Source organism: Girardinichthys multiradiatus, chromosome 19, assembly GCF_021462225.1.
Source record: "Girardinichthys multiradiatus isolate DD_20200921_A chromosome 19, DD_fGirMul_XY1, whole genome shotgun sequence".
Taxonomy (NCBI): Eukaryota; Metazoa; Chordata; class Actinopteri; order Cyprinodontiformes; family Goodeidae; genus Girardinichthys; species Girardinichthys multiradiatus.
The window spans coordinates 38,190,367-38,203,726 of NC_061811.1; the positions used below are offsets into that span (position 1 = coordinate 38,190,367).

Below are 13,360 nucleotides of genomic sequence, written 5' to 3' on the forward strand. Positions count from 1 at the left end.
TTGGTGTTAATACCGTCACACACTGAAAACCATTATATTTTAACTCAACATCATCAAACTGTGAGAAACCTATAACAGCCCATGGTACAAAATAGAAATATAAGCTTTCTCTAAAAAAAGGGTTCGCAATGGTTCCCTTTAGCGTTTATGATGATGAGGATGAAAGATCCTCGGTCATTTTAAATGTAACATGGCCAGTAAAGTTTTTGAACTAATATAATTTGCATATAATATTTTATTGCCCTATTGACACTGCATTGCAAACCCATTCTGGCCAGCAAGTGCAGCCCACAATGTGAGACATATATAGAAATACTACATTTCTTGCAAATAAAGGATTTTCGCAGTTTTTGTGTATATTACTCAACAAAAATAGTTATAGTGGACAAAATAGTGATAGTCCTACTCATGCATCCACACTATGCAGCACTCTCACTCCAAAATTAAAACCTATGAGAAGCAGTTTGAGAACACTGTTGTACAGATAAGACGTTTTTATTTAGAATAATGATTATTTGCTTGGATAAAATAGCCGCCAGTTAAGAATTTCACAAAATGAGGAATTTTTCATTAATTGCTGTGAGGTGCATTTGGTTGTTCGATCACTTAGTGGAAGGTGTAATATTAGTTACACAGTTATTTTATTTGTTAAAATGCTATGGCAATAACACAATAACATGGTGTTACTGGAGTGATATTCCATTATTTGCTTTACTACATATAAACTGACCAATGGTTTAGTTATTGGCCATTACATTATTGGTGGCTACACACCATCAGTGACAGCTTCTTGTAATTATGAAGTTTTTGATCAGCAGCCTTATAGTTCCGTTCATAGATGTTAAGCTAAACCACAAAGAACAGATTCTTTTCTTACTCCAGCTGCTGCTGCAGATCACAGATCTTCCTCTTGGCTTTCTGCAAAGCAACCTGAACATCCACAGATCTGCCGCTGTAACTGCTAGACGCCATTACATGAAACACACCTCGCCATGGCAACCGCCACACACACACAAACATTACACAATACCACTTCCTGGTCACGCACAAAGAAGCTTAGCTGGGATTGGCTGAGAGCCCAAAATGCTCCACTTTCAGAAGGTGAAATATTAATGAGCTCATTGGATCACAAGCCATGTGACTCAAGTTTTGGGTTCAGACGTAATTCTCATCTTGTTTGCCAAATTTATGCAGGTTTGCCTACTGTTTTTTCTTCCCTCCTGCCCACATGAAGCTCTGTGAAACATTTTAAAGTCTTTGTTCCTAAACTGCTCCTTCAAGGACAGAGGTGGCTTGCTGAGAAGCTACAGGATTTCTTCTAAAAAACTCTTCAGGGCTTTCATGGCTCAGTTGTCTAGATCTAATGGCTATGTGCCCATTGCTGATTGTTTCAGTGGTGGTCAGTATTGGCAGCCTGGCTGATCTGCAGACCATGAGACATTTTTTTTTATGACACTTTCTATCAAAACCACCATGAACATTTTGAGCAATCTGAGCAACGGACATCTGTTGGATCAGAACACACAAGCCAGACTTTGGATACCTACATGCATCAATGGGAACTGGTGACAGGATCCTTCCTTGGACCACATCTGCTAAAAACTGACCACTACAGGATGTTTCTCCCCACCTGCCCTCCCCTTTTTTTTTTCTTTTTTTACAGGAGATGCAGGTTTGCAAATGACCCAGTCCTGCAGATGTCACAATTTGACCCAAATTCTAAAGTTTTCAGAAACAAATGGCTATACGCTGCCTAATATATTCCACGCACTAACAGGTGCCTGAAGCAGAGATAACCAACATTACTCACTTCACCTGTCAGGGGTTGTAATGTAATACCTGATTAGTTAACATTAGCATTGCCGCAAAGCTCAGCTGAATCAAATGACATCCAGTGGAACGTATAGGGTGAGATGATGCAGCGCTGTCAGTCGTATTTCATCGGCATCGGTTAGAGTCATCTAGAGTCCAGAATGTTTCATTTGGTCAGAGGTCTACCCTATCATGACTGGAACTTTGTTGGGTGAGCTGAGACATGAGCAAGTTGACAAGAGGAAATGTGTTCAAATAAGAAATTGAGATGAGCACAGCAGTGAAAGAAAAGCAATAATTAATTGGGAAAGTTGTCTTTATTGACAGATATCTTAAATAATTTAATAAAAAATATGCTCATGATGTGTTTTGATTCTCAATATCTTGAAGCAGTTTGTCCAGCAGTGCGGCATCCACTCCATGTTTCATCAGAAACTGCCCATTCAGGTGGAACACTGGTATGTCCCACTTGTACTTGTCCCACCACTGTCGGTTTTCTGGGAGACTGATGTCCACCTGCTGCAGGATGAACTGGAAGAGGCACAGAGAAACAGCCATGTCAACAGAAACCCAGAGTGGAAATATATACAGGTCCTTCTCAAAATATTAGCATATTGTGATAAAGTTCATTATTTTCCATAATGTCATGATGAAAATTTAACATTCATATATTTTAGATTCATTGCACACTAACTGAAATATTTCAGGTCTTTTATTGTCTTAATACGGATGATTTTGGCATACAGCTCATGAAAACCCAAAATTCCTATCTCACAAAATTAGCATATCATTAAAAGGGTCTCTAAACTGAGCTATGAACCTAATCATCTGAATCAACGAGTTAACTCTAAACACCTGCAAAAGATTCCTGAGGCCTTTAAAACTCCCAGCCTGGTTCATCACTCAAAACCCCAATCATGGGTAAGACTGCCGACCTGACTGCTGTCCAGAAGGCCACTATTGACACCCTCAAGCAAGAGGGTAAGACACAGAAAGAAATTTCTGAACGAATAGGCTGTTCCCAGAGTGCTGTATCAAGGCACCTCAGTGGGAAGTCTGTGGGAAGGAAAAAGTGTGGCAGAAAACGCTGCACAACGAGAAGAAGGTGACCGGACCCTGAGGAAGATTGTGGAGAAGGGCCGATTCCAGACCTTGGGGGACCTGCGGAAGCAGTGGACTGAGTCTGGAGTAGAAACATCCAGAGCCACCGTGCACAGGCGTGTGCAGGAAATTGGCTACAGGTGCCGCATTCCCCAGGTCAAGCCACTTTTGAACCAGAAACAGCGGCAGAAGCGCCTGACCTGGGTTACAGAGAAGCAGCACTGGACTGTTGCTCAGTGGTCCAAAGTACTTTTTTCGGATGAAAGCAAATTCTGCATGTCATTCGGAAATCAAGGTGCCAGAGTCTGGAGGAAGACTGGGGAGAAGGAAATGCCAAAATGCCAGAAGTCCAGTGTCAAGTACCCACAGTCAGTGATGGTCTGGGGTGCCGTGTCAGCTGCTGGTGTTGATCCACTGTGTTTTATCAAGGGCAGGGTCAATGCAGCTAGCTATCAGGAGATTTTGGAGCACTTCATGCTTCTATCTGCTGAAAAGCTTTATGGAGATGAAGATTTCATTTTTCAGCACGACCTGGCACCTGCTCACAGTGCCAAAACCACTGGTAAATGGTTTACTGACCATGGTATCACTGTGCTCAATTGGCCTGCCAACTCTCCTGACCTGAACCCCATAGAGAATCTGTGGGATATTGTGAAGAGAACGTTGAGAGACTCAAGACCCAACACTCTGGATGAGCTAAAGGCCGCTATCGAAGCATCCTGGGCCTCCATAAGACCTCAGCAGTGCCACAGGCTGATTGCCTCCATGCCACGCCGCATTAAAGCAGTCATTTCTGCCAAAGGATTCCCGACCAAGTATTGAGTGCATAACTGTACATGATTATTTGAAGGTTGACGTTTTTTGTATTAAAACCACTTCTTTTATTGGTCGGATGAAATATTCTAATTTTGTGAGATAGGAATTTTGGGTTTTCATGAGCTGTATGCCAAAATCATCTGTATTAAGACAATAAAAGACCTGAAATATTTCAGTTAGTGTGCAATGAATCTAAAATATATGAATGTTAAATTTTCATCATTACATTATGGAAAATAATGAACTTTATCACAATATGCTAATATTTTGAGAAGGACCTGTAGAGTAGGCGGGAGCAATTATTACATTGCTTTTATTATAGCAAAAAAAACTATGACCATCATGTGATAATAGGGATAAAATAACTCACAACAGGGGGGAAATCTTTGGCGATTAGCAGGACACACTCAATAAGGGAGTGGTTCTGCAGGTGGGGACCACAGACCACTTCTCAGTACCTATGCTTTCTGGCTGATGTTTTGGTCACTTTTGAATGTTGGTGGTGCTTTCACACTCGTGGTAGCATGAGACGGACTCTACAACCCACACAAGTGGCTCAGGTAGTGCAGCTCATCCAGGATGGCACATCAATGCGAGCTGTGGCAAGAAGGTTTGCTGTGTCTGTCAGTGTAGTGTCCAGAGCCTGGAGGCGCTACCAGGAGACAGGCCAGCACACCAGGAGACGTGGAGGAGGCCATAGGAGGGCAACAACCCAGCAGCAGGACCGCTACCTCCGCCTTTGTGCAAGGAGGAACAGGAGGAGCACTGCCAGAGCCCTGCAAAATGACCTCCAGCAGGCCACAAATGTGCATGTGTCTGCACAAACGGTCAGAAACCGACTCCATGAGGATGGTATGAGGGCCCAACGTCCACAAATAGAGGTTGTGCTCACAGCCCAACACCGTGCAGGACGCTTGGCATTTGCCAGAGAACACCAGGATTGGCAAATTCGCCACTGGCGTCCTGTGCTCTTCACAGATGAAAGCAGGTTCACACTGAACACATGTGACAGACGTGACAGAGTCTGGAGACACCGTGGAGAGCGATCTGCTGCCTGCAACATCCTTCAGCATGACCGGTTTGGCAGTGGGTCAGTAATGGTTTAGGTTGGCATTTCTTTGGATGGCCACATGGCCCTCCATGTGCTCGCCAGAGGTAGCCTGACTGCCATTAGGTACCAAGATGAGATCCTCAGACCCCTTGTGAGACCATATGCTGGTGTGGTTGGCCCTGGGTTCCTCCTAATGCAGGACAATGCTAGACCTCATGTGGCTGGAGTGTGTCAGCAGTTCCTGCATGATGAAGACATTGAAGCTATGGACTGGCCCACTCGTTCCCCAGACCTGAATCCGATTGAGCACATCTGGAACATCATGTCTCGCTCCATCCACCAACGTCACGTTGCACCACAGACTGTCCAGGTTAGTCCAGGTCTGGGAGGAGATCCCTCAGGAGACCATCCATCGTCTCATCAGGAGTATGCCCAGGCGTTGTAAGGAGGTCATATAGGCACGTGGAGGTCACACACAATACTGAGCCTCATTTTCACTTGTTTTAAGGACATTACATCAAAGTTAGATCAGCCTGTAGTGTGTTTTTCCACTTTAATTTTGTGTGTGACTCCAAATCCAGGCCTCCATTGGTTGATACATTTGATTTCCATTGATGATTTTTGTGTGATTTTTTTGTCAGCACATTCAACTTTGTACAGAACAAAGTTTTCAATGAGAATATTTCATTCATTCAGATCTAGGATGTGTTATTTGAGTGTTCCCTTTATTTTTTTGAGCAGTGTAGATTGTAAACCCTAAAAACTGATACTGCGATTGGTTACTTTTGCAGTTTTTACTATTTTTTTACTGTTGATTCTATGAGATCATCAGTAAATGCTGAAATATCTCAGAATAGATAAAACATTTTGTACTGTTTAGCAACATTGCTGCCCAGCTTAACTGTTGTAATGAAGTATCCTTTTGATAATTGCTGTCTTTCCTTTTAAAGCAGTACTTGTTTTGTTGCTGTATACAGTGATGGAGTTATAACCACAGACACTGTTCATTTTTAACCCTTGTCATTGCCATTTTAATTGGCATCACAATAAATACCAAAACTATCATGTTAAAAGTGCCCATCCCTGATATAAAGTTCTCTGTGACAGAAAAAGAACATTTCTCATTGGTTAAAGGATTGAAGCATGCCAGCTTCAGGAACTTTCCAAGTAAAAATCCAGTTAGATTCTTTCCACCACTTCATCTAATGCTTTAAGGCTTTGAAGGCAGCTGCTCAGCCATGGAAACCCACTCCATGAAGATCTCTACTTACTGTTATTGAGCTAATCTAATGATCATGTGAAGTTTGGAGCTCTGTAGATGTTGATTCTGAAGAAATTGGTGACCTCTGTGCAATGTGCCTCAGCATCCTCTGACCCCACTTTGGGATTTTACGTGGTTATTGCTGAGGTACTGTTGCTCCCACTCGCTCTAACCTTTTATAATACTACTAACAGCCCACTGGAATGTTTAGTGTGAGGAAATTGAATGAGTGGACAAGTCGCACAGGCGGTACCACAACAAAATTCACTGAGTCCATTAGAGCAATCCATTTTGTCACAAATGTTGCAGAAGCAGTGTGCATGACTAGGAGCTGGATTTGATACACCATCATTTGATGGAGTTTCATAGGGATCCCACTGGAAGTTAAATAAGAGGGTGGAAGATTGTAACAATTATTCAGCATCTGGGACTTTAGATGTTACTGTGTCCAATGTAGGAGGAGCATACACACAAGAAAAAGAAACACACACACACACACACCAAGGCAGGAATGTTTAACTGTGCACCAATCATTAAAAAAAACACCATTACATCTATGTCTCCCATTTAGACACAGGTGTTGAACTCCTACCAGCACGGAGTGTCGTCCTGTAAGGCAGCCAGGGACTCAAGGCTGAGCTCATTGTCAGCCGGACCCATGTTTTATCTGTTAGTTCAATCTGTCAGCATTAGAACACCTGTCCACACAGATCTGTTTCTATGGACAGTCTGTATCACGCTGGGGTCCAACAGTGGTCCCCATGATCCAAACGAAAGTGTGGAATCAGCTCAGATATCGACCCTGACCCAGTGCTGCTCTGTTGGGTTTTTAGAGCCAGTCCCGGCAGTGCTGGATTGACTTGCTGAAAGAGATGACTGAGAACTTTGTTCTGCACTGAATCACTGCTTGTATCCAGGCAGTTACTGGTTACCACACCCTACTGAGATCATTAGTGTAGAAGTTCCACCAATTCTGTTAATTTGATACCACAACCACTGCAATACACTCACAGTACTTAACTGCACATGCAGTGTGTAACTTTTTTCTCAGTGAACTGTAAATGTTGCATAGATTTCTGAAACACACAAGACGATATCCAGACTGGGATAGTGCAAATACTAAGGGCCAATGATCCTGTCACCAGTTAACCTTGGACCATATCTGCTTAAAACTGCCGCCCCCCCAACAAGGGCTGCAGTTTTGTAAATGCTCTGACCCAGTCCTGCAGATGTCACAATTTGACACAAATTCAAACTTTTTCAGCAACCAATGGCTACATGCTGCCTAATATATCCCACCCACTAACAGGTGCCAACACTCTTTCTAAGGAACTACTTTTTAGGTAGGAATAATTGTGTAATGTGTGTTTGGAAAAAGAGAAATTAAATTGCAAAATACATTAGATCATATTATATATTACTGTTTTACCTCATGTTTAAATGATGTGAACCGTGATATTTTCACTCAAGGTTACCACATATGTCCCTGCTTAGTTTAACCTGACAAATAAAACAGATTTGAAAGAAAAAACAAATGTAGGTCGAGGAGCATCAGAAACAAAGAAGACATTATAGATGAGGGTTTAGTCTCACCCTGTGTTTGAATGGCTGCAGCAGTTCTTTAGCTTCATCACACAACGGACATGGATCCTACAGAGAGACAAGTCATTTACATTTAGTGTCTATAAACATAATGTGAACTACAACTACAGTGATGCAAACTAACATTGTATAAATTCTACCACTGAGGTAACAACTAAACACATATTAGGGATGCACCGATCAGGCATTTTCTGATCTCTGGTTTTTATAAAGCTTTGACCTGCCAATTCTAGCCGATTCCCATTTCTATAATTAACAGCATTCTAATGGCCGTTCATTATTTAGGTCAGCAGCAGAGGTGAGCAGTGACTTTAAAATAGGGTCTTACTTTTTTCAAATAAAAAATCATCTGTAGTTGGCATTTTAAATGGTCTTTAACATTTCATATTAGTGATTAGCATGGGTGTCATCACTAACTGCAAACATCCATCTTGGTGTCTATTTCCTAAAAAGAAGTGTAGATCCTTACCTTGACAGAAAGATTTCCAGAAGACTGCCAACATTTCCAAACCCAACATGTTCCACAACAGAGACAGGATGAAGTGTCAGAGGAATGGAATAGAGTTCCTTTGCACTAATACACTCAGTCTCTCTGGTATCTACGGAGCGAGTCCTCCTCCAATTCAACTGAACAGTGCAGAGTGCTGTCCTGGGGCCGATAACTCCTCGTACCCAAACATTAGGTACAAAACGACCAATGCGGCAAAATTTTAAAACGGCAAAGAAGCAAAATGACCGGCATCCATCCCAGCGTAACCATGTGTTGTAGTAGCCGGATACAACAACCAACATGGCTCCATAGAAAACACAGGCTCATTTTAAAAAGCTCCTTGCAGCCCTGCTCTTTCTCTGACTTTGTTTTTAAGCAGGCAGTCAAACTTTTAGTTTTCTTCCCGCTGTAAGACCTTCCACATAGAAGAGTACTGTGGTCAGCTCGACCCGGTAGGTTGGCTAAGGTATGGTGGCATCACTGATTGGAAAAAAACATTGGATTTTTCAGTTTCCAACCAAGCTTTCACCAGTCAGAGTCGCTCAAGCTAAAAATCATCCGATTCCAATCAGTGGCCAATTTCTCGGTGCACCTCTAATAGAAATCTTTTACTATCTCTGGAAGTTCTATTATGAATGAAAACATACAGTAAATGGGAGGTTCTGTGGGGAGTAATAAAGAACGCAGGGTTTTGTGACTGTTACCTTTGTGAACAGAGTGAGAGTAGGCAAAGATTTGGATGAAAACATTCTGTGGAGCTGCAGAGCAGGACGGCCACACAATATCCTGTGTACAAACATCCTGTCTGAGAACAGAGACGTTAAAAGATTAAATCCAGGAAGCATAGGTCTCTAATTAATATATCCTGAACAGTTCTTCCTACAAGAGTTGAATGATTCCACAATATACAATTGCAAAGATGCTCTGATGTGTTTTTTGGATCATTGTTCTATTGGGAAACACATGGTCTCCACGTTTATTTGAGGTAAAGGTGAAACATTTGATTGGTCCATTTACTTTATGCAACACACCAGTGGCACATACAGCAAAACAGCAGGATGTTTGATAGCTGGTAGAACATCCTTAGGTTTGAAAGTTTCACCTCGATTTTTCCAAACATACTTCTTGTCCTTGTGGGCAAATCGCTCAATCTTTGTGTCATTTTACCATGAAACCTTTTACCAGAAAACTTTTGGGTTGTTCAGAGATGCAAGGTGTTGCTTTTGGAGCAAAGGCTTCTTTCTTGGTTTATCAATGAACTGAGTTGGACCCAGTTTTCTGTATATGGCAGGCTTGAGCCTTCATGGTGCTTGGGCTTTCCCTAAACATCTTAACCAATACCGGTTTATCTGAGGTGAAGGTTTTCTTCCAGATCATGCATATTTGGCAACATCCTATTGTTTTGAATATCTGTCAATCCAATAAGTGCTGTCACTCTTGCTCACTTCCATCCATCCATCCATCTCCACATAATCGAAATCAGGTCGGAATCAATGCAGAGAAACAGAGGCTCTAATTAAGCTCCCGCCAGATGATGGAGGTCCTCATCCTGTTCTAAGGCTAAGGTGTCTGGCCACCCTTGGGAGATGGATCCTTTCCGTTGCTGGCAACCAGGCTCTTGTCCATTTGGGGATGATCCCTAACTCATGACTTTAGGTGAGAGTCAAAACATACATAGACTGGTAAATTGAGAGTTTCACTTTTTGGTTAGTCATTTCTTCACCATGACAGACCTGAGCAATGCCTGCATTACTGCAAATTGGACTACTGTCCATCAATTCATCTCCTGCTCCTTCCTACTTTCATTCATAAACAAGCAACCAAGATACTTAAACTATTCCACCAGAGGGAACCATCCACATTTTTCCCGTCAAGAACCATTGCCTCAGACTCAAAGTATCTGACTCTCACCTCGGCCAGTTCACACCCAGCTGAAAACCGCTCCAGCGTAGGCTGAAGGTCATGGCCTGAAGAAGCCAGCAGAACCACATCATCTGCAAACAGCAAATATGTTTTCTTGAAATTCCCAAACCAGAAACCCTCATCTCCACAACTATGCCTTAAAATCCTGTCAATGAACACCACAAACAGGATAAGAGACAAGGGACAGACCCGGAGGAGTCCAATCCACACTGGGAACAAGCTTTACTTCCTGTTTAGAATGCAGAGACATATCTTGCTTTGGTTATTTGAGGACCAGATTGCTTTTTAAAGCATCCCCAACACCCCAAACAAAATGCCACCATCTCCTTCCTCACGATAACAGATCTTAGCTTTGTTAAGTTAAAGAACAGTCTTCCTCCACATCCTGGAGAAGTCAGAAAAAGGTTATCTTTATTCTCAATACATTTTCTAAACTAACTAAAAGGATTCCTTGTGAATGCAAAAACTACACCCAGAAACTGCACAAACGCATTAAAAATGAAAACACACACAGTCTCTGATAACACCTGTCAGAGTAGATTATCAGTCCATCTTTTCATCTAAATCAACTCAAATACACAGTGGGTCAAAATCCAAGACCTAGTCAAAGTCGCAGGCTGACCTTGATATCTACTGAAACAATGTTATATGTTAGATTCTTTGGATAGTGCCGCTTTGGCTCCACATACAAGACAAACAGATCTGTCCTTCACCTTTATGACCAGATGTTCTGCTTCCTACCAGTCCAGACAGCTTCTGGTTGGATATTTATGGGAAGGGTGGCCCAGAGTGACCGGTAGTAGCATGTAGTCTACTGAGGAATGTCAACAAAGAAGTGGGCTTGTTGGTCCTCAATGACATTCTCATACTAGCAGGGCATTCTGGGATTTGTGATATTAGCTGTGCATGTTCTGTCCACAGGCTGGCCAGCTCTAATAGATGAATATATCTCACAGCCCAAATATAATTATATTGTGGGCCAAATTTGGCCCATGGGCCTGAGTGTAAGTCACAGAATCTAAATAAATAGTGATTGTTTCTACTGCTCCTGGCAGGAATTACTACTGAGAATGGATGCTCAGACCCCAGGTTTGACACAAGACTACATTATTTACCAGCTGAATATTTTGACATTTTAACACAATGTTGTAACCTGCAGTAAATCCCATTTTCAGATCAAGCAGAGGAAAAAATAAACAAAATTTCAAACAATGTTGAGGGGAAAATAAATTGTATCATGTGATACTATATCTTTTATCCTACTTTGCGTCAGATTTCTTGATTCTATAGGTATGACAGTAATTATTGTGGCAGTGAAACTGAACTTAGCTCTACTGAATCACATTTAAATATGGGGTCTGGGTGGTTTGGATAGCCTTTATCTTTAATAAATGAAACCATCATAATGAAGGTAGTTTTAGTATTTACTCAGTTTATATAAGACAGAAATGTTGGTTTGATAATCTGTAACATTTGAGACTAAAAAGATGTTTGTGTTAGTTAATTGTATTATTGCTGTTGGCTTTGTTTTCCCAGAATGTTTGTAACTTTAATTATAACTTCTTTTTGGTTGTGCTTGCAGAGCCAGGGAAGAGCCAACCTCTGCTGCTGATGATTTCCATAACGAGGAACTTTGGATTTAGCTGACAGCTCTCTGGTTGGGACCATGTTTCCTGCCATTCAGCAGCTGCAGCTGCTCATTAAGGTCTACAAACTTTTAACTGCAGACACATTTGCACCATTATACTTGTGCTAAATATGAAGGTGATTTTGTAACATTTAGCCACGAAGTAAAGCAGGAGCATCTGCCAGGAGTAGTGATTTCAGATGTTTGCCATGTTGTAGGTTTAACAGACAGGAAAATCATCTGAAAGTTTGTTTTAAGGATCAGTTTTCAGGATGGAGATAGATTGGAGCGAATGTCAGGAAACGTGGGCCTCTTTGCCAGTTTTACATACTGCGGGGTCGGGAAGGTTTCCAGGGAGTCCGCTGCGCCTCCTGGAGCGACTGTGACCGCAGGACTCAGGAGCTGCTCGGGTCTACAGCTCACAGTAGAACCCGGACAGAGGAACCTGGTGGAACAACAGCAGGTGTTAGAAAGGTTTTACCTGCTCACTGTTGTCCTTCCTCTGCTCTCTGTCTGCTGCCAGCGATGTTCGGAGACGATGGACCAAAAACTGTGACGCTCTGTTGACCACATGGAGAAGAAGAAGAGCAATATAAGAGCTCTACGGTGAACGGCGAGCTCCCTCTGTTGGCCATAAAAGGCTCAACATGAACGAGTAAATAACCAGTGGGTCATTTTGCGTGTGATCGTCCTGCCACCTGGTTTTTATTTCCACTCGTGGAGTATTTTTAACAAACAATTTCCCAGCATGAGATTTTCAAGGAGTAGCCAGGAGAACTCTAGCTTTCAAACTAACAGAAGAGTAAACATTACACGACAGCAGCTGAGAGACTACTAATGTCCTGTTGGTCAGCCATGTTAAAGCAGATCAACAGTGAAAAAACTCCAATGTGAGCTGGAAATGAAAGCAGGCTACGTTGGAGCATCACCATACCTTTATGATATGGTTTATGATATTCTAGATTTCTACATGTTTACAACAAAGTTGCTCATTCTAAAAATGTACATGGCCGTCTGATGACAGAACCTCAACCAACTTATGTTAGGGGTAATGACCCGACATACCATGAGCCACCAAAAATATAACAAGGATTCTATGATGTACAAAGAACTTTTTTAGCTTTCTCCTTTCCAGCCGATTTTTCTCATGACACTCTGGTTGGCCTGATATTCTCAAGTGTTTCCTCAGTCTCTTTTCTTTGACTTGGCTTTAAAGTTACTTAGACAGCAACTATTTGATTTTAAAGGTTTAAAATAATCTGTTCTCTTCTGCCCTGTGATGGACTGACAACCTGTCCTGGAGGTGCCAGAATGAAACACCCAGCCATCCAAATGGATCCCTGCCATTCCCACCATCATTGGCAGAATTTTTATTTCAACTTTCTTCTCATTTATTCTGACCACTAGAGGGAGATATAGAAGACAAAGCCAGCCCCATTGTAGTGTTTTTTTTTTTAACTACATGAACATTTGAAACTAGATAAAATTATAATCTGATGACTAAAGATTTCTTACCAATTGTTAAACTTTAGATATTAATCTGATTTATGATACTGGAAAGTACTTAGTTCTGACACCACTGAGTGGTTCGAGTCATGTTCGACATGTATGACGTGAAAAGCAAAAAAATGTTTTACCTTTGTGAATCTGGAACAGAATAAAACATTACTGCTGGCT

The 13,360-nt window shown here is 41.8% G+C and overlaps 2 protein-coding genes across 6 annotated transcripts in view; both read right to left on the reverse strand.

The window, feature by feature from the left end:
* Positions 1–13,107, reverse strand: part of mipol1 (mirror-image polydactyly 1) — a 99,518-nt gene extending 86,411 nt beyond the window's left edge. The window contains exon 1 of one of the 5 annotated variants that reach the window (XM_047344916.1): positions 12,165–13,107. In XM_047344916.1, coding sequence (XP_047200872.1) covers positions 12,165–12,256 — 92 coding nt within the window. In that variant the 5' untranslated portion in view covers positions 12,257–13,107. Of the gene's footprint in view, positions 1–877; positions 1,811–1,839; positions 1,974–12,164 lie in introns of those variants that run through there. The other 4 variants (XM_047344914.1, XM_047344917.1, XM_047344915.1 and 1 more) reach the window with 4 other exon arrangements.
* c19h5orf63 (chromosome 19 C5orf63 homolog) lies at positions 2,111–12,133 on the reverse strand. The gene is made up of 4 exons (XM_047344918.1): positions 10,045–12,133; positions 8,838–8,938; positions 7,635–7,691; positions 2,111–2,343 (listed from the first exon to the last, which is right to left on the reverse strand). Exons 2-4 carry the CDS (start codon positions 8,931–8,933, stop codon positions 2,170–2,172), a joined length of 327 nt encoding a protein of 108 aa, XP_047200874.1. The 5' UTR covers positions 8,934–8,938; positions 10,045–12,133; the 3' UTR covers positions 2,111–2,169.
* Positions 13,108–13,360: the final 253 nt, after the last annotated feature.